General features: G+C 34.2%; 2 protein-coding genes across 2 annotated transcripts in view; one reads left to right on the plus strand and one right to left on the minus strand.

Annotated features, from left to right (window-relative positions):
- Positions 1-12,860, plus strand: part of LOC117793536 — a 31,845-nt gene extending 18,985 nt beyond the window's left edge. The window contains exon 4 of the mRNA XM_034633872.1: positions 12,241-12,860. Coding sequence (XP_034489763.1) covers positions 12,241-12,390 — 150 coding nt within the window. The 3' untranslated portion in view covers positions 12,391-12,860. The remainder of the gene's footprint in view (positions 1-12,240) is intronic.
- Positions 12,805-19,352, minus strand: LOC117793535 (microfibril-associated glycoprotein 4). The gene is made up of 4 exons (XM_034633869.1): positions 19,222-19,352; positions 13,753-13,940; positions 13,086-13,691; positions 12,805-13,020 (listed from the first exon to the last, which is right to left on the minus strand). The coding sequence occupies exons 1-4, from the start codon at positions 19,321-19,323 to the stop codon at positions 12,873-12,875; spliced, it is 1,044 nt and encodes a 347-aa protein (XP_034489760.1). The 5' UTR covers positions 19,324-19,352; the 3' UTR covers positions 12,805-12,872.
- Between the last annotated feature and the right edge of the window lie 93 nt (positions 19,353-19,445).

Below are 19,445 nucleotides of genomic sequence, written 5' to 3' on the forward strand. Positions count from 1 at the left end.
AAAAAAAATACTTCTCGCTTTTTCCACGGAAACAATTTTTCTCGAAATTCCATGCGCAGTCCAAGAGGCGGGATTGCTTCTTTTATATCATCGGCATTCATGTACTTTAAGCTCCGATATGTAACCTTAGCAGCTGGTTGTATTAATCAAAATCAAAATGTAAAAGGAAACCTTTTTGCACATCTCCATTGTGAATTTTTTCTTTAAGAGTTTTCATCGGCCTTATCGCCGTACTACCGGAGCGGTAGTACTCTTCATACTACTTCAACTATTTTATACACATTAATTTTCATCATTGTACTTACCTTTCAAATAAGGTAAAACTTTTTCCAAGTTAAATTTCTGTAGTAGATTTTTCAGCTCGTCTTAAAATGCCTTGGCTACTCGTTTTTATTTTTCTTTTTCACAAACTTATTAAACGTTTGCTTGTTACACACGCAATGCGCTATTATTTGTTGTTTTTAATTTCTATAAGATTTTCTTGACATGGTTGTCAATGCCATCCTATGGAAACTAAAAACAAGCTTCACCCTTTTTTTTTTAAGTATTTATTATCTTTAAAATAGGCAAGCATTTCCTTGACTTACTTGTCATTTGCTTTTGTAATAGTTCTGCGTTTATTGAACGGCCCTATCCAAGTATATGGTAATGGTGAATCTTGAAATAAATCGAATTGCATATAGCCGTCTGAAACAGATATCATCAACCACATAAATAAACTTAGTAAGTACAAACACCCTAGGGATATACATATTTTAAAATTTGCGTTACGCCAACAGATGGCGCTTTTCAGAAACAGCTTAAAAATATGTTTTTTTCTATAGCGCCATATTGTTGTCAATTAGAAAAAAAAAATGTTTTATTTGGAAATTATTTGTGCAATTGATATTTCCTCTAAGGTTCCAGGTGCATTGTGTAGTATTTTTATGGAGCTAATCAAAAAGGGAAACATTTTAAAAGTGCTTTGACTTCTTTAATAATATTGTTTTTCTGTTGTCATAAAATTTACATATATCTATGTCTATACATAACAAAAAACCTCTACACGAGGTAAAAGTCTAGTGACGAAAGCAATTTCTAGCCCCAAAATTTCTTAAATCCAATCTACGATTTTTTGAAAAAACCGCTAGTTTAGCGGGAAAACGCTAAATATCGAAAAATTGAAAGTGACGATCAAAAGTCAGTTTAATCAAAAAATTTTAAATAAAAATATAAATTAATAAAAAAAGCGAAAATTGGCATTGTGCACTGTGAGCAAAAAAGGTGAGCTTCTTTGTACATAAAAATTACTTTTTGCGCAGTGCCGAATGCCTATTTTCCTTTTTTTTTTATTAATTTATATTTTTGTTTAAAATTTTTTGATTAAACTGAATTTTGTTCGTCACAAAATTGGATATCAGAAATTTTGGGGCTAGAAATTGCTTTCGTCACTTGACTTTTACCTCGTGTAGAGGTTTTTTTGTGGGATATCAGAAATTTTTGCAATTGCTTTTGCTTTTGACATTGTAACATTATCAGGCAAATAGTAAAATATATAAATTTAGTTGTTCAACGCACTTCATATTCAAAAAAAAATTGGTCTTTAATTATAAAGGAAAACTAGGGGGCTCCGCCCCCTGCTCGCTTTGCTCGCGTTGCTACAGCCGAGCATACTCTACTGTCGGAGATCCCGTACTTACTATAAAAAAAAAGGTTTTTCATACTAAGACTTGGATTTCGCCCGATCGGTGCTATGACAGCTATATGATATAGTGGTTCGATTAGAACCAACTTTGGTCAGAATATATAAGTCTAATTCAAATGCATATTCTATTAGTTTGGTTACGATATCTTGTAAAACAAAAAAGTTTTTCATACTAAGACTTAATATTGGACCGATCGGTCCTATGCCAGCTAAATGATATAGTGGTCCGATTTGAACCATCTTTGGTCAGGATATATAAAACCAAGTTAAATGCATATTGTACTAGTTTGGTTGAGATATCTCATTAAACAAAAACGTTGTTCATACTAAAACTTGATTTTCGACCGATTGTTTCTATGGGCGCTATATAATATAGTGGTCCGATTCAAAAAAGGAACAAACTTGACCTGCCTGCAATATTGAGGAATCTTCATACCAAATTTGGTGTCACTAGCTTTTAAATTGCTCTTATAATTTGGATATGAAACTTTTTTTTTTCGATTTGTGGGCGATTAAGGGATCGTGGCCAAATTTTGAAATAAACTTGATCTGCTTGCAATATACAGGAACCTAAATACCAAGTTTGGCGCTCATACAGACGGACAAACGTACGTTGCTATATCGACTCGGCTATTGATGCTGATGAAGAATATATACACTTTATAGGGTCTGCCACGCCTCCTTCTGCCTGTTACATATTCGCTAAAAGAAACCCAATAGACCTCTATACTTTTTTTAAGTAGGGGGCCCAACATGTGGGCGGTTAGGATACCCTGAGCCCAGGTACTCTGTACCGACGTTGATTTTCGACCAATTGCTTCTATGGCAGCTATATGATATATGGAACCGAATTAGACCAAATTTGGTCAGAATGTACAAAACCAACTTACATGCATATTCAAACAATTTGGCTAAGATATCTTCAATCTTCAATTTTGCTCAGCCTGAATTCTGGGAGCACACATTTTCCTCTCTTACGCCAAAGGCTGCTGCATTGCGCGCGAAATTTGAAATAAAAGACGATGGTTAATTTGATGTGATTTTTAAAGCGGAAAATGTTAATTTTTTTCAATGATAATAAGCAGAAACCCATTGAGTTTATGTGTGAGGGATCGGAAATATTAATAATTGAAATTACCAATTTGCAGCTTTCAGTGCTCGGCAACGATGCAAAAGTAGTGCTGCAAAATGATCGCTTGTCCTCTCATGCAATTTCATTCATAGCAATCAGCTTATGTCCGACTTTATTGAAAAATGTGACGTCATTTGGAATTTTGCCATGCAAAAATACATACTTATAAATTAACATAATTATATTTTAATCTAATTGTATATTTGTATGTACATAAATTATACATCAACAATTTAGCTACATGATGTCTATAATACTTTTTTTATCGCTCGATTCTTAACTCGGTACCCAAAAACTTTGGGTACTAATTCGTTCTCCCTTTGTGCGCATAGTTTGCGCGCGCCTAGCATATATACGTATATGCTGTCTCGCTCGCACTCTCAATTTGCCATGAAGATGTAATTATTGAAATAAAACTAATTCCGAAATATCTTCCCTGTTTATGGGTCAATCGCTCTATAATTTTCAGGGTCGTTGTCGTAATGAAACATTATTTCTTGTATAGGTACAAAGATACGGCTTAGAACGACTGTAATTCAAAAACATACACTTAGAGCAAATAAAAGTAAGATAATTAGCCAAGCAACATAGTTGCATAGAATTAAGGTCATTTTGAAGTAGACTAAGTTGAGAAGGATCGTTAAATGAAAGATTTAATTTTATATCCTGAGCATACAGAGGTCTGCTAGAGTGTAATAAAATAGACGGAAGATCGTTAACAAAGAGAGTAAAGAATAGGGGTCCAAGATGACTTTCTTGGGGTACCCCATGGACATAGAAGTTACATAGCAGGTTGAGATATTGTAAATCTCAGTAAAACTTTTTGCGTTCTACCATTCAAATAAGAAAATATCCAGGATAGAAGAGGGGAAGAAGATCAAATACTACTGAGCTTAAGAAGTAAAAAATCATGATTTACAGAGTCAATTGCCTTACTAAAGTCGGTAAAATGACATTAGATTGCCTTTTTCTGTGGAACGCATCATTTATAAGGCATGAAAACTCCAACAGGTTGGTCGAAGTGGACCGATTCTTAATAAACCCATACTGAGAAGAAGAAATTACAGATTTACAGAGATGTTGCAATGTTACTGAAATAATTTTCTCAAAAAGTTTTGGGATGGCAGATAACCTTGCAATACCTCTATGATTAAAATTTGGACATACCACCTTTTTTATGTTAAGGGTAAATAATGGAGCCTTTGCAAAGAGTTGGAAAAACTCCGGTGGTAATAAAAAAAAATTAATAAAAAGTTTAAGTAAAGGTTGCAGCAATGAGGTACTACATTCACTCAATACACACACAATATTATCAGATCCAGCACAGTAAGAAAATGTTACAGAATTTATGGCTAATAGTGGGGAAGATTCTGAGATGATTAGAGAAAAAATAATGGAAGAGAAGCATATATTTTACGGATTAGAAGTTTTAGTGGTAGGGATAGGTGAATATGTGGATTGAAAAAATGTAGCAAAAAAATCAGCAGCTGCTGAGTCGCTACCTGCATTTTCCGAGCCAGAGAGAAAGAGGATAAAGATTTAAGCTTAGAGTTCAAAAAAGACTATATAATAATTTAGGGTTATAAGCAAATTGACTTTTACAGCGATCAATCAATGCCGCATAACACTGAGAATTGAGAAGAGAAAATTTAGATTTAGCAATAGAGTATTTAAAAAGATCATGACTAGAACCTGACATATTACATTTTTTAAAACATTTTGATTTTCTATATATTTTAGGTTTGAGAGTCTGGCTGTAAGTCAGTGAGGCTTAGAGGAATTAAAAGATCGAAGAGAGTTGAATATACATATGTCTAATTAAGAGTTAAGTATTAATAAGAAGAATCTTAAATAGAATGATATAGAGATGGAAGAATTTTGATAGTCGTTAAAAAAAACAAGATCTAAGATTCTATGTAAATTGTTCGTGATAGAGTTTATTTGAAACAATTGTAAATCAAATAGATAAGCTAAGAAGACATTTTGAAAAGGAAAGGTAAGGTAATTTGAACAGCTAAATAATAATGACCATGCTATAGAGAGCAGGCTAAAATCATCCAGTACTAGGACAACGTCGTTGTCTCGCGCTCGAGAAATACCTCGTTTATACAGCTTATATGTTGCATATACAAAGGTGCCACAAAAGGAAAACCAACCGAAAATCTTCCAAATCTCCATACATTTTTGTGAGATTTTTGATTGGTTTTGATTTCTGTGGCACCCCTGATAAACTTGTATGTCGAAGTGTGGAGGAATATATGAGCAGGTTATGTAGAGGGCAGATGAAGGAAGAGTTACTTTGACAGCAAGTATTTCAACATTCGACAAAGAATTAAGGAGCAGGACTTCAGAGTGAAGAGTAGTTTTGACAGCAATTAAGACACCCCCGCCTCGAGACTGTCGGTCTTTTCTATATATCATAAAATTGTATTAATATTAGTATTGGATATGATATTATTTGCAAGACTTTAAGGTGAAGGGGGTGTTTGTGGTCCAGTGCAACCAAATTTGGACAATTTAAATAAGACGATACGAAATTCATAATTTGAGAGTTTTGTAGCGATAGCTTAAAAAAATGAAAAAGTGTTTTTCATATTAATGGTTGTTTTACTACCAGATACACAACCTGTGATTCTCAACCGATCTCTCCTATGGCAGATATATGATATAAAAAATTTATTTTACTCAAATATGGTCAAAATGTGGGCAGATTTGAACCGATATTTTTGATTATGTATAAGACAACTAAGAATACACATTTTGTGAGTCTGGTTAAAATATCTTAGAAAATAAGAAAGTTTTTCATACTAAAGGTGGATTTTGCGAATGATCGTTTTTATGGCAGCTATATTAATTAGTAAACCGAATTGAACCAAATTTGATACCAGATACATAAGCTACCAGATACAGTCCCTCCATTGGCAGCTTTATGATATAGTAATCCGATTTCAGCCAAATATAGTCCGAAAGTGTAAGGCAACAAAATATTTATATTCTGTGAGATAGATTAAGACTCTACACGAGGTAAAAGTCAAGTGACGAAAGCAATTTCTAGCCCCAAAATTTCTGATATCCAATTTTGTGACGAACAAAATTCAGTTTAATCTAAAAATTTTAAATAAAAATATAAATTAATAAAAAAAAAGCGAAAATTGGCAACGTACACTGTGAGCAAAAAGGGTGAGCTTCTTTGTACATAAAAATTACTTTTTGCGCAGTGCCGAATGGCAATTTTCGCTTTTTTCTTATTAATTTATATTTTTATTTAAAATTTTTTGATTAAACTGAATTTTGTTCGTCACAAAATTGATATCAGAAATTTTACTAGAAATTATCACTTGACTTTACCTCGTGTAGAGGTTTTTTTGTGGGATATCAGAAATTTTTGCAATTGCTTTTGCTTTTGACATTGTAACATTATCATTAATGCAGGCAAATAGTAAAATATATAAATTTAGTTGTTCAACGTACTTCATATTCAAAAAAAAATTGTTCTTTAATTATAAAGAAAAACTAGGGGGCTCCGCCCCCTGCTCGCTTTGCTCGCGTTGCTACAGCCGAGCATACTCTACTGTCGGAGATCCCGTACTTACTATAAAAAAAAAAGGTTTTTCATACTAAGACTTGGATTTCGCCCGATCGGTGCTATGACAGCTATATGATATAGTGTTTCGATTAGAACCAACTTTGGTCAGAATATATAAGTCAATTTAAATGCATATTCTATTAGTTTGGTTACGATATCTTTTAAAACAAAAAAGTTTTTCATACTAAGACTTAATATTGGACCGATCGGTCCTATGCCAGCTAAATGATATAGTGGTCCGATTTGAACCATCTTTGGTCAGGATATATAAAACCAAGTTAAATGCATATTGTATTAGTTTGGTTGAGATATCTCATAAAACCAAAAAGTTTTTCTTACTAAAACGTGATTTTCACCGATAAAAAAATGTATTTATTCACTTAACAGGTAATATCTTCCAAACCCCTCAAAATTTATGTTTCATATACCAAAAAACGCGAAATTGTACGTTTTACAACATAATAACATACGTTTTGTCAAAACTCGTCAAAATGTAAGCTTAAAAACATTATATCACCTGTAAAATGTTACCTGAATACTTAAGAAAAAGTTTTAAGGTACGCATAAAAGCCCTCAAACATACCTTTCCAATGATATATAGAACATATCTGTAGCTTCTATGGTTTGGAAACTGTTGGAGTTTCAATTTTAGCGGGATTTAGCGTTTTCCCGCTAAACTAGCGGGAAATTGAAAAAGTCGTAAAACAAACATTTCTAGATTTTCAAAGACGATTAAATCCCTATCATTACATCTTAGCTTTTTTAGCGCTTTGATACAAACAGACAAACAAACAAACTGACTTTTAATTTCATTTTGAGAAGTCCACGAAAATTTCAAATTTATTTATCTTTTTAACCAGTTAGCGGATTTGGGTCATCAAGGTATCAATCGACGCGTATTTTTGATAAAAGTTTTTTAAAAATAAATAATTTTACCAAAAAGCCCCAACGGCTCCACAAGCTGCGATCATACAATTTTTTCCCCTCCCACTTACACCCCCGTATCACATGACCCAGGTGAATTAGAAAAAGTTTTAGTATGCCATTTTATAAGTTAGGACCTTTCGATCAATATATAACTTGATCTGATCGGACAGTCGTAGCAAATTTTCCAACTTAGCTGTATATATAGTTAGTCGCCTTTCGCACCCTTCGTGCTGCTTTCGAAACTAAAGCGAACTGCCGTCCGCAGTGATATACATAAATTATACATTAACATTTTCATTACATGATATCTATAATATTTTTGCTTATCGCTTGATTCTTATTTGGTACCCAAAAAAAACGGGTACTATTTCGTACTGTCTCTGTGCGCGCCTTGCATACAAACGTATACATGCTGTCTCGCTCGCACGTTTGATTTCAATGTAATTATTGAATTAAATGTAAATTCCGAAATAACTTCTCTATTTATGGGTCAATCGCTTTGAAATTTTCAGGGTCGTTTAATACGCATACTTCTCAACTGATTCTTCAGTTAGGGAGTGCTATGTCAAAAATTGCGCCTGTTAATCGTTTTGTGCAATTTGTGGGTGAAGGGGCGTGGCATCCAAAATTGGAAACAAACTTGACCTGCGTATGGTATTCACAAACCTGCATTCCAAATTTGAAGTCTCTAGCACTTATAGTATCTGAGATCGACGCGTTCAAACAGACGGACAAACAGTCGGACGGACGGAAAGACGGACAGAGCTAGATCGACTCGGCTGTTGATCCTGATCAAGCATATATATACTTTATGGGGTCTGCCACCCCTCCTTCTGCCTGGTACATACATTCTGCCAAACACATTATACCCTTTTTTGCCCATTTTCAATGGGCTCAGGGTATAAATAGCGAAAATTAACATTCGGCATTTTTAATTTTTTCCATTATTAGTTTTTACCATACTAAGTACGGAGTCTCCGACAATCGAGTATGCTCAACTGTAGCACCGGCACACTAGTTTTTTTACGAATTTTTTAAAAATCTGTCTTTTTTTCGTACCGTTTTTTAGAGGTGTCATTTGTCATTCAAAAGCTAAACTTTTTGTTTAGCTTGTTTATACAAAGTTTAAGATTTAAACAAGTAGTTTAAGAGACATAAATTATCGAATTAAGAAAATGATGATGTTTGTGTAAGGAGGCATGGCAGATATATTCATGATCAGCATCAATAGCCGAGTCGATATAGCCATGTCCGTCTGTCCTGACTAGAGATGGGAACGGGCTTCTTCAAAAAATTCACGGACTTCGGGCCTGATTTTTTTCGTTCGGGCCCGGGCCTCGAAAAGAAGCTCGGAAAACGGTAAGGCTTGCAAGTCACGATTGTTGACTTTTCTTATTAAATAAAAAACATTTTTTTTTTAAATTATTTTTGTACTAAATTTAATATCGTTCGTCACAAAAATCAATATCTAAAATGGGGAATAGATATTTTTTATAAAACGTGCTTGTGAAATTTGACGCAAAATGTATGGTGACTTTCAAGGACAATATATTACCAAAACTGTAAAAAATTAAATTAGTATTATATGGATAAATATTCTTGCGGTATTTACGTGTGTATGTGCTGTGCCGTTTTTGTCAACTGCTATTGTTACTATTTTTTTCATTTCAAAAGCGAACCAAAGAAGTTGTGTTCCGTGGACTATGACTTTTGTGGTGCACGCTGGTGCAAGCAACTTATTAGGGCAAGTTATTTGTTAAACTCTATAGACTATAAGGTAATTATTCTGTTTAAGCTTTTTTTCTTTTGTTTTTTTAAAATAATTTGTATAAAACAAACACGATTTGTCTTGTACAAGTTCAGGTAAAAGTAAGGGGCGCAAAGTAAAAGCGTGTCTCAGTGGACAAAATTTTTTTTTTTCAAAAATCTAGCTTAATATAGTTAGTATTTAAAAACATTTCAATTTCTTAGCTTTACTTTTAGAGTTTTTGTCAATATATCAATTAGTAGTTCCCAGAACCGGATTGAAAGGGGTCAAATTTCCAAAAGAAATGTTTTATATTTACATTTGAAAATGCAATAGGGCCGGCTACATTTTGGTAATAGTCGAGAGCCCATCTCAAAAAAAAAAAAAAGAATCCCAAGTAGAGGGCGATTTATGATAAATTCCGAGATCCAAATTAGTTGGGAGACTAAATGTTTTGTTTTAAATGGACTTTTAAAATTTGAATGCAAAATGTCAATATTACGACCCTCTTACAACCAAGGCTGCAAGACACCAACATTTTGATAAAACTTAAAAATTAAGCTTTAGTAGATGCCTATTGCTTGTTACCATATAGTAACGCTGGGAATATTCGGGTTAATATAAAAAAAATTTTAATTACGCTTATTCCAAAAAAAAAAAAAAAAAAATTTGAAAATCTGGTATTATGCCTGTCTTCCTCTTCTCATACTAGTTAATTGAGAGGTTGCTTCAGTTTATGGACTAAAAGTGTGTTAAGGCGCACCCAGATGCATGAAAGACCTAAGTAATTTCGTTAGAGAACTGATAAGCAAAGACTCCTGTGGTAGTGGGATGTAGTCCAAATTAGTCCAATTTTAGTTCAATTCCATCAAAGTTGAAAAATAGCCTAATTTTAGTGATCTTTTATAACATTGCTAATATAAAAAGTAAACGAGTGAAGTAACTAATTTTTCCGCCATTTAATTAAAAATGAACCAACTTTTCAGGTTAAACCAAAAACTTAAAGATCGGTCGCAAACCTTCTCAACAAATCAGTTATAAAGTTGGCATTTTTTGTAAAAATTGAACATTTGGGCGTGCACTGAAGGAAGGGAAAACTTTGAGAGTCTGTCACGCTCACAATTTTTACGTGATTTCAAAAATCTTTCGGATTTGTAATCTGTGAAAATATCTCTATCGAATGCATTTATTACTTTTACAATCACTTTCATCGAAAAAATGTTTTAAATACCGCCCCACCCCTTTATGTCCCACTGTGAGACGTCGAACAGCGCGCACCGAAGAAACAATTGCCACTGTAGAGCAAAGTGTTGAAGAGGACCCGAATGAATCGATTCGCCACCGTGCACAGCAATTGGAGCTTTGTCCATCAACTTTATGGAAGATTTTGCGCAAAGATCTTGGCTTACGACCTTACAAGATTCAGCTTGTTCACGAATTATTTGGTGTGATTTTTTGTATGGTTTGGTGTATGGGCCGAAAATGAGATTGATCTCGATGTTGATTTTCATCGCAAAATTTTGTTCAGTGGTGAGGCTCATTTTTGGTTGAATGGCTACGTCAACAAGCTAATTTGCCACATTTGGAGTGAAGATAATCCACATGAGACCCTTGAGACGCCATTACAAAAACTGACTGTTTGGTGTGCTCTATGGTCTGGTGGAGTCATTGGGCCATGCTTCTTCCGAAATTTTGCTGGAGAGTCAATTACCGTTAGTGGAAACCGGTATAGAACCATGATAACCGACTATTTTGTTCCCAAATCGGATGGCATGAATGTGGATAAGATATGGTTCCAACAAGACGGCGCTACATGCCACACAGCGCACGTCACAATCGATTTATTGAAGGAAACATTCGATGAGCGCATAATTTTGCGGAATGGACCTATCAATCGGCCACCAAGATCGTGTGATTTGACACCATTGGATTATTTTTTTTGGGGATATGTGAAGTCGCTCGTCTACGCCAACAAACCACAAACGTTAGGGGACTTGGAAGCCAACATTCGTCGCGTTATTGCCGACATACGGCCCCAAATGCTCGAAAAAGGGCTGAAAATTTGACCTCTAGACTTGGCTATATTCAAGGCAGCCGCGGCGGCCACATGCCAGAAATCATATTTAAACATTAATGGCATAAAATTATCCTTCCAATAAAGCCAAATTGATGGACATTAAAACGATTTTCTTGTGTTTTACTTCAATTCGAAGTTTTATACCTCTAAAAAAACATTCTTTATATACAATATTATATAAACATTTTCTTGATTTTTACAACGAAGTTTATTTAAAATTAATCTAATTTTATAACAGTCTAACTTAGTTTTAAAATGACTTTTTATCTAATGATTTTTATGTTATAATATAATTAAAGTGAACTTATTTTGTTCCCGCCCGATGGAACTCACTTTACTTCTCGATAAGCACTAAATTTCAAGAAAAGTTTAAATGTAAATGAGTTAAAAGTAAATGAACTACGATGAACAAACTCCAGTGAGTTGTCAATTTTATCATGGAAGTTTAAATACTCGATAATCACTTTCACGAAAATCGAACTGTCGATATTTCGATGTATTTTTTCATCACTAATAAAAAGTATATTACTACTTTTTTTTCAAACCGAACCTGTAGTTATAGAAATTGGTTCTGGCTCCCGGAAGCAAATTGGTAATCCGGTTCGGATTGCTTAAAAACCCGAACCGAACTGGTTCAGCAAGGTTCGGTTCAGAACCGGTTTGCAGCCTTGCTTACAACATTACTATGTGTGATCTGTCCTCTTTATGGCCCCTTCAGCAACGCAAAATTAAAATTTAATAGGTTTTTCAATATTAGTGTTAAATATCCCAATCTAAAAATAATGACATGAAAAAATAATTTGAATATTTAAAAAAAATGTTACCATGGCCGTTATTGCATGCACCCATAAATTCCACTTTGCATACATACAAAATTTCGAGTCACTAGCTTTATATTTAAAGTTTATGCCGTAAAAATCAAAAAATTGCCAATAGTGCCTTGGTAAGAGGGGTTTTCAAGCTTAAATTTTCCACAAACATATGTATACCTTCTTTCTCTGTAACCCATAAACTCAATTCTTTGCAGTGTGAAAAAAATTGTTATTATTTTTAATGTTTTCAAATATATTTTTTTGTTTCTTTTAAGAATTCTGCACGTCGTTACTCTCGCTTTGTTCTGTTCTTTAAACCTGTGTTTGGCGATGCGTTGGTAGTCAAAGGTTCTGACGAGCCGACAACTACGAAGCATACACCGTTAACAACCTCCGAGGATGCGGACAATCTAAATCTGATTTAGTTTTAACACAAGACTCTTCATATTGTTAAACTGTCGACTATTACTTTATAAATGTAAAATAATTTGTTACTTTTCTTTTTACTTTTCTTTTTTTAGATATTTATGGAATGTTCCAAGTGTCTTAAGAACAAGACAACAATAATTTCAGTCGATACATTTGTTTACTTAAAAAATCAAATTTTTTAAATAATCTTATTTAAAATTATAATTTATTGTTGTTACGTATAAGGTTCTGCTTACGACCCGGTAGGGCTCACTCCAAAGAGCCAAAACGAACCGATTTTTAAGAATTAATGCGCTAAAAACAAAATTCGTTAATTTGATTGCAAACAATAAGAGCAAGTGACACAAATTCGGTTTAGCGAGTATTTATTATATTTATCTTTATTTTATGAATATTGTAATTTTCTTTCTGATGTATTAAACAGCATATGTACTTTAAAATATATAACAACATATGTAACTGACAATTAAGGATGTCTTTATATATTGTTTATGGTGCGAGGTCGTATCAGCATTTGCATACGTTTTAATGATCCCTTGGGTCCATCAAGAAAACCGCTCCACAATATGCCCTTAAAGCCATCAACATCACGTTCGAGCAAACGCTGATAAAGGCCGAATGGATTACTGCGAAAAGATACAAAAATATGCTATTGGGATTGGCCATAAATATATTGAGCGTTTGCACCCACCTTAAACTACAGGAGCTAGCATACCAGAATGCAGCCGATTGTGAAACTGCACAGTTTACTTCACTCTCATAGTTGTTTCTGTCGAATGTAGTAAATTTTTTTCCAGTGTGTTGGCGCAGTGCGTCGGAAGCATCACCTTGGTATTTGCCCAATACATTCAGACGATACTGCTCAGATTCTCCGCCAACACTGAAATGATCATATAATGCATAGCGTAGCTCCTGCTTGCGATTTTCAAGTTGCACAAGCAATTCGTAGTCTTCACTACTGCTGATCTGGTGCAATTTTTCCAGTCCCATAAAGAACTCTGCTGTTAATGGCCCAAAGCCAATTTTATAGTCCACCCAATTACGGTTAAAGTCCTCGGTGCCATTATAACGATTAGCAACCACAGTCCAGCCCCCGCCACGGATTTTTTGATCGCAAAATACAAAAAACGGATCCATATTAGCCCGTGGACGAATACGCACCACGCCGTGCTGCTGTTTTAGGCAATTGCGTGGTGTGCTAGGTTCACTTGTCTCGACTCCTAATCCAACTTCGCTATGCACGTTGGCAACAGATGGCACTGCAGCACTCATCCCCAGCCGTGGCTCCACATCAAAACTGCAATAACGTATTGAGAGATTACTGATGCATAATTTGCGTATTTAGTTCAGCTACCCACTTTCTCGAGCTGAAGCCCCTGGGCACCTCAGGTGATGTAAAAATTTTTGATGTACTCGAGCGACGAAGATCCACAAGTTGTTCCTGCAATCTACCAATTTGTTCCTTGAAGTTGGCAATATCAATGGATAGTCCCTGAATTCGTGCGGTAAGACCACTAAACGATGACAATGGACAACTTTCTGTAGTCTGTATTGAAAATTTATAAAAATTTCATTAAGTTCGTACTGTATTATCTTCAAGGCTGCAAACTACCAAACTACTAAACCTTTTACTTAACCCTCTAACGGGTAAGACCGTCTGTAGACGGTCTTTCAATTTTAGATTATAAATAGAAAACTAATGCATAGTTCTTTTCGAGTTTAATTATTATGCGTTTAGAATTGATTTTCTGACGTTTTTAAATTTATATGATTATTTTCCGATAATCCGTTTTTTTTTTTTTTTAATTTGTTAACCATTGAATATGTGAAAAATACCAAATTTAATTATGACCAAATAAATTACAACTTCAATCTTCAAAAAAATATATATTGACTAAGTCCATCGATTTGTGAATTAGACTGCCAGTAGGTAATATGATTCTCTTATGTTTTGTAAAAATAAAAACAGCTAGTGGGCCGGTGCTACAGTCGAGCATACTCGACTGTCGGAGACCCCGTACTTACTATGGTAAAAACTAATTATAGAAAAAATTAAAAAATATTTAGATAACTTAAATGCATATTCTATCAGATTGGTTACGATGACGCATAAAACATAAAAGATTTTCATATTTAGACTTGATCTTCGCCTGATCGGTCCCATGACAGCTATATGATATAGTGGTCCGATTTGAACCAACTTTAAACAGGATATATTAAACCAAGTTTTATACATATTCAATCAGTTTGGTTCAGATATTTCATTAAACAAAAAAGTTTTTCATACTAAGACTTGATTTTCGCCCGATCGGTCCCATGACAGCTATATGATATAGTGGTCCGATTTGAACCAACTTTAGACAGGATATATTAAACCAAGTTTTATGCATATTCAATCAGTTTGGTTCAGATATTTCATTAAACAAAAAAGTTGACAGGATATACAAAATCAAGTTTTATGTATATTCTATAATTTTGGTTACGATACCTTATAAAACAAAAAAGTTTTTCATACTGAGACTCGATTTTCGCCCGCTCGGTCCTATGACAGCTATATGATATAGTGGTCCGATTTGAACCAACTGTGGACAGAATATATAAAACCAAGTCAAATGCTTATTGTATCAGTTTGCTTTAGATATCTCATAAAACAAAAAAGTTTTTCATACTAAAACTTGATTTTCGACCGATTGTTCCTATGGGCGCTATATGATATAGTGGTTCAATTCAAAAAAGAAACATACTTAATCTGCCTGCAATATATAGGAATCTACATACCAAATTTGGTGTCACGAGCTTTTAAATTGCTCTTTTAATTTGGATATGAAATTTGTTTTTCCGATGTGTGGGCGATTATGGCCGAATTATGAAACAAACTTGATCTGCTTGCAATATAGAGGAACCTACATACCAAGTTTGGTATCTCTAGCTCTTATAGTCTCTGAGATCTATGCGCTAATACAGACGGACAAACGGACAGACGGACATTGCTATATCGACTCGGCTATTGATGCTGATCAAGAATATATATAAGGGCCTCCTCTATAAAAATCCGGACACAAAGTTAGCTGGTTTTTTAAAACAATTTAAGTTTTTTTTTTCAAATTTGAGTATGCACGAATGTTATCGATGATTATGCCGTGCTTTATGCAAAGTTTCGATAAAATCGTTGCATCTATGGCAGAATGGTAAACAATGGAAAAGGCGCAACGTGATAAAATTGTGCACAATTTCTTAGAAAATCCCGATTGGTCACTTTCAAAGATCGGAAAAACTTTGAAAAGCGCCAAGTCAACCGTGTGTGATGTTATAAAACGTTTTAAGGAGACTCACACTACAAATAGAGCCAAACACCAAACTTTAAAACGTGGTTGTAGAAACCGTTATCTAAGAGCAAAGGTAATAAGATCATTGCGAGCAAATCCTGAATTGAGTGACGGTGATAGAGCAAAAAGACTAAAAACAAGCGCTTCCACTATTCGACGAATAAGACTTTCCGAAGGTATAAAGGCCTACGTATGTGTAAAAAATCCTAACAGGTCGGATAAACAAAATTTAAACGCAAAAACACGTGCTCGTTTGCTCTACGACCAAGTTCTTACCAAATTTCAAGGGTGCATAATAATGGATGATGAAACGTACATCAAAATGAATTTTAAGCAGCTTGCAGGCCGAAAATTTTACTATGCCTATAAACGTGGATGTGTTGCCTCAAAATTTAAAAATATACCGATGGACAAATTTGGAAGGAAAGCTTTAATATGGCAAGCTATCTGTAGCTGCGGTCTGAAGTCGTGCGCTTTTGTAACAACATCATCCCACCTAATTGTCCTGAGCTTCGTCCTATCGAAAGATATTGGGCAATCGTTAAAGGAAAATTGAAAAGGAGTGGTAGTATTGTGGAAAATGAGAAATCAATGCTGATTGCCTTTGTGCAGAAGTTAATGTCAAACATTAAAAAGAACACTCGCCATTTTATTCGCTGTAAACAAAATTGAATAATTTTTTTTAATAAATATAAATGCAAAGCATCCTCTTTAAATTAAACTTTATTTCATTAGAATCGAACAACAGGAAAGAAAGTTATAGCCTGATTTAAGTGTCCGGGTTTTTATAGAGGAGGCCCTTACTTTAAGCAGTCAGCCAAGCCTCCTTCTGCCTGTTACATATCACATATTCGGTAAAACAAACCTAATAGACCCCTGTATTTTTTATAAGTACGGGGTCTAAAAATTCAACTTGAAGTATTTTGAAAAAGCGAAAAGCTGAAGACCGTCTGTAGACGGTCTTTTCGGCTTGAGCGGAAAAAAATATAGCCGTTCGCTTGCATCACAAGGGAACTTCGCACGCAACTTTTGGCGATCATTTTTGCTATTTTTTGCATTATGCATTATAGATGCATTATTTTATTTATAAAATATATTAATTTATAAGCAATTTTAAATGAACAACTGCTTGAGTTGATAGATTCTGTAGAAGCGATGATAAGTTTAGCAGTGATAATAGTGATGGGACTCCGATTATGTTGTCGACAACATTCAATCTAGAAACCCAGACTATTCCGAAACCATTAGAAAGTTATAAAATTATTGAAAATGATAACTCCGATGCATTTCTTCAAGATTTAAGCCTCTCATTCATTGTTTTGCAAGACACTCAGGCAATAGTTTCACCTAAAGTGTTGGTCCTATACCCATCGATATAGAAAAACTATCCTCATCAACAACTGCATGCTTCATGCCTCTCAAAAGCATTTGATCTTCATTGCCCAACTTCATTGAACCAACTGGTTCTCAAATCCAGCCAACATTCCGCCGAGTTCTTGTCCAAGATTTAAGAAGTTTTAATAAATTCGGTATTGTGGAAGATAAGGTAGGCTGGCATCTTTAGTATATATGTTCGAATTGCACCACTCCTCAAAGCCAATCCCAATAAGGAAAGAGCTAAAGCACTGCATTATGGTAGGATGCAGGATGTATATATATAAATCAGTTGCCTCCAGTGTGAGTGACTTTTCTATAATTTTGTGAACATGTATGCCATTAATGCATATTTTAGAATAAGGTTCTTGCATAGAAAGTTTCCGACTAAAGCTATGTGAGCGTAGAGCAGCTAAAGCATGCAGAAATCCCACCGAAAATAGCAGAAGAAATTGTTGCCTTCAAGGAGGTGGCTTGCAATGACTTATCCGGCTTAGCAGACACTGGAAACGAGCTGTTCATCTGATATCAGATAAAGATATGATAATGCAAATCATTTTCCAATTTAGTTGGATAAAAAGGAAAAAGATGCATATAGTCAGTATTTTGTTAGAAGTGAATGCTCAATTTATACAAATCAGTCTCCCAAAATTATTTTTGGGACTTCCATTACCAAAATAAATATATTTTAAGACATCTAACTTAAATAAAATACATGTAAATAAGGATAATCCATATATTTCATAGAAACGGTCAACTCAAGCAATTGTTTATTTAAAATTGCTTATTAATTGATATATTTTATAAAAGTAGTCACTTTAGTTCCAGTTAATTGCATGTTATTATAGTTGTATAAGTGATTACCAACTCATAATAAACTCTAGAAGCAAAAATAGCAATAGTTTTTTTTCCGCTCAAACCGACAAGACCGTCTACAGACGGTCTTCAGTATTTTGCACCTGACGGTTGTTCCAACCAACGGAAAATTATGAAATTTAAAACTTATGCTTATTTCACCTATATATACTTATAAAATAAATGTCAACTTGATTGAATGACTATTTCAATTTTGCCTGTTCGAAAGTTAAGAAAGTGGTACGGTTCAGGTTCGGGTTTGCGGCGTATATAATATCAAAGGTTAGGTTCATAATCAGGTTCGGGTAACGGAAAAACCAAAACCAAACCTGCTCGGCGTGGTTTGGTTCAGAGCCGGTTAGCGGCCTTGATTATATTCGAAGGTAAATATGTTACATTAAATATACACTTAGCTAGAAAGATAGGTTATTTTCGGCCCGCCGACAATTTGAGGCATGTGTTACATTTTCGACTGCTCGTTCTCAGGACAGCTATGTATGTGATATACAAGTCCGATTTGAGCCAAATTCGGTCAAGCTGTATATGTCCAGTTAAAATGCATATTCTGTGAGATTGGTTAAAATATACCAGAAAACAAAAATGTTTTTCTTACTAAAGCCTAATTTTCGATACATGAAAATTTAAAGACGTGACAATTGAAAAAAAATGAGCAAATCCCAAAATGTACTTGTTTCTGAAACAAAACATTCTCCTTTTTAAGTTTATTTCAATCTTGAAAATAAGTATTTTAAGTACAAAAAAATCTGAAACTAATTAAGTATAAATAATTTAGTTGTTATTTTGTTTTTGGCAACTAGCATACCCATAAAGTTTTCGTCCGATACTCGAAGATTGATACAATCAAAAATACAAACAGTCAATTTTGAACTCTTCAGTGGATAAGATATAATATGTATATCTAGAATATATAGCCCGTTCGACGCGCACTCGATTGTAGAAACTTTCAGCATTCAAATATATTCCATTTAAAATTTTTGAGTTCAGTATACGTCCAGAGTAAAATGAGCAAACAAACCAGCTAAAAATTTCTCTAATGTGAATTGTTGTTTTTCAAAACTGATAACAACATACTTGACTCAATCCAGTGATGTGAAGCAAAACCCAAATTTCTAACAATATACATACTTAATGGGATAAGAAATGGCTCTTTTTGACTTTTACGCACATTTCCCTTTTGACAAATTTAGTCGACAGCTTTTGCATTTTAATTACTTACAGGGACTACAAACAACTTATTAAGGATTGACTCACCAAATTGCTTGTGGAAAGCATGTGACTGTCTAGTTGACTTTGCGTTGTGGAGAGACAGGCCAGTATTGTGACCAATGCATCTAACTGCAGCACTTGCGACATTACACTCCTGTTTAGATAAAAAACTATACTGAGCTTTGTTGTCGATTTTCTACTTAGTTGTTCCGTTCAACAACGTCGTCGTAATTAGATTTCAATTCTAATTACAAACGGGTATGCTAAGC

The sequence above is a fragment of the Drosophila innubila genome, chromosome X (assembly GCF_004354385.1).
Source record: "Drosophila innubila isolate TH190305 chromosome X, UK_Dinn_1.0, whole genome shotgun sequence".
NCBI lineage: Eukaryota > Metazoa > Arthropoda > Insecta > Diptera > Drosophilidae > Drosophila > Drosophila innubila.

Excerpts from the sequence above, each read along its gene's own strand:
- LOC117793535 (XM_034633869.1), bottom strand. The coding sequence starts at position 19,323 with ATGTCGCAAGTGCTGCAGTTAGATGCATTGGTCACAATACTGGCCTGT. Across the intron at positions 13,941-19,221 it reads TGCTTTCCACAAGCAATTTG|ACTACAGAAAGTTGTCCATT; the intron begins GTGAGTCAATCC and ends TTTTCAATACAG. Across the intron at positions 13,021-13,085 it reads GCTAGCTCCTGTAGTTTAAG|TAATCCATTCGGCCTTTATC; the intron begins GTGGGTGCAAAC and ends ATCTTTTCGCAG.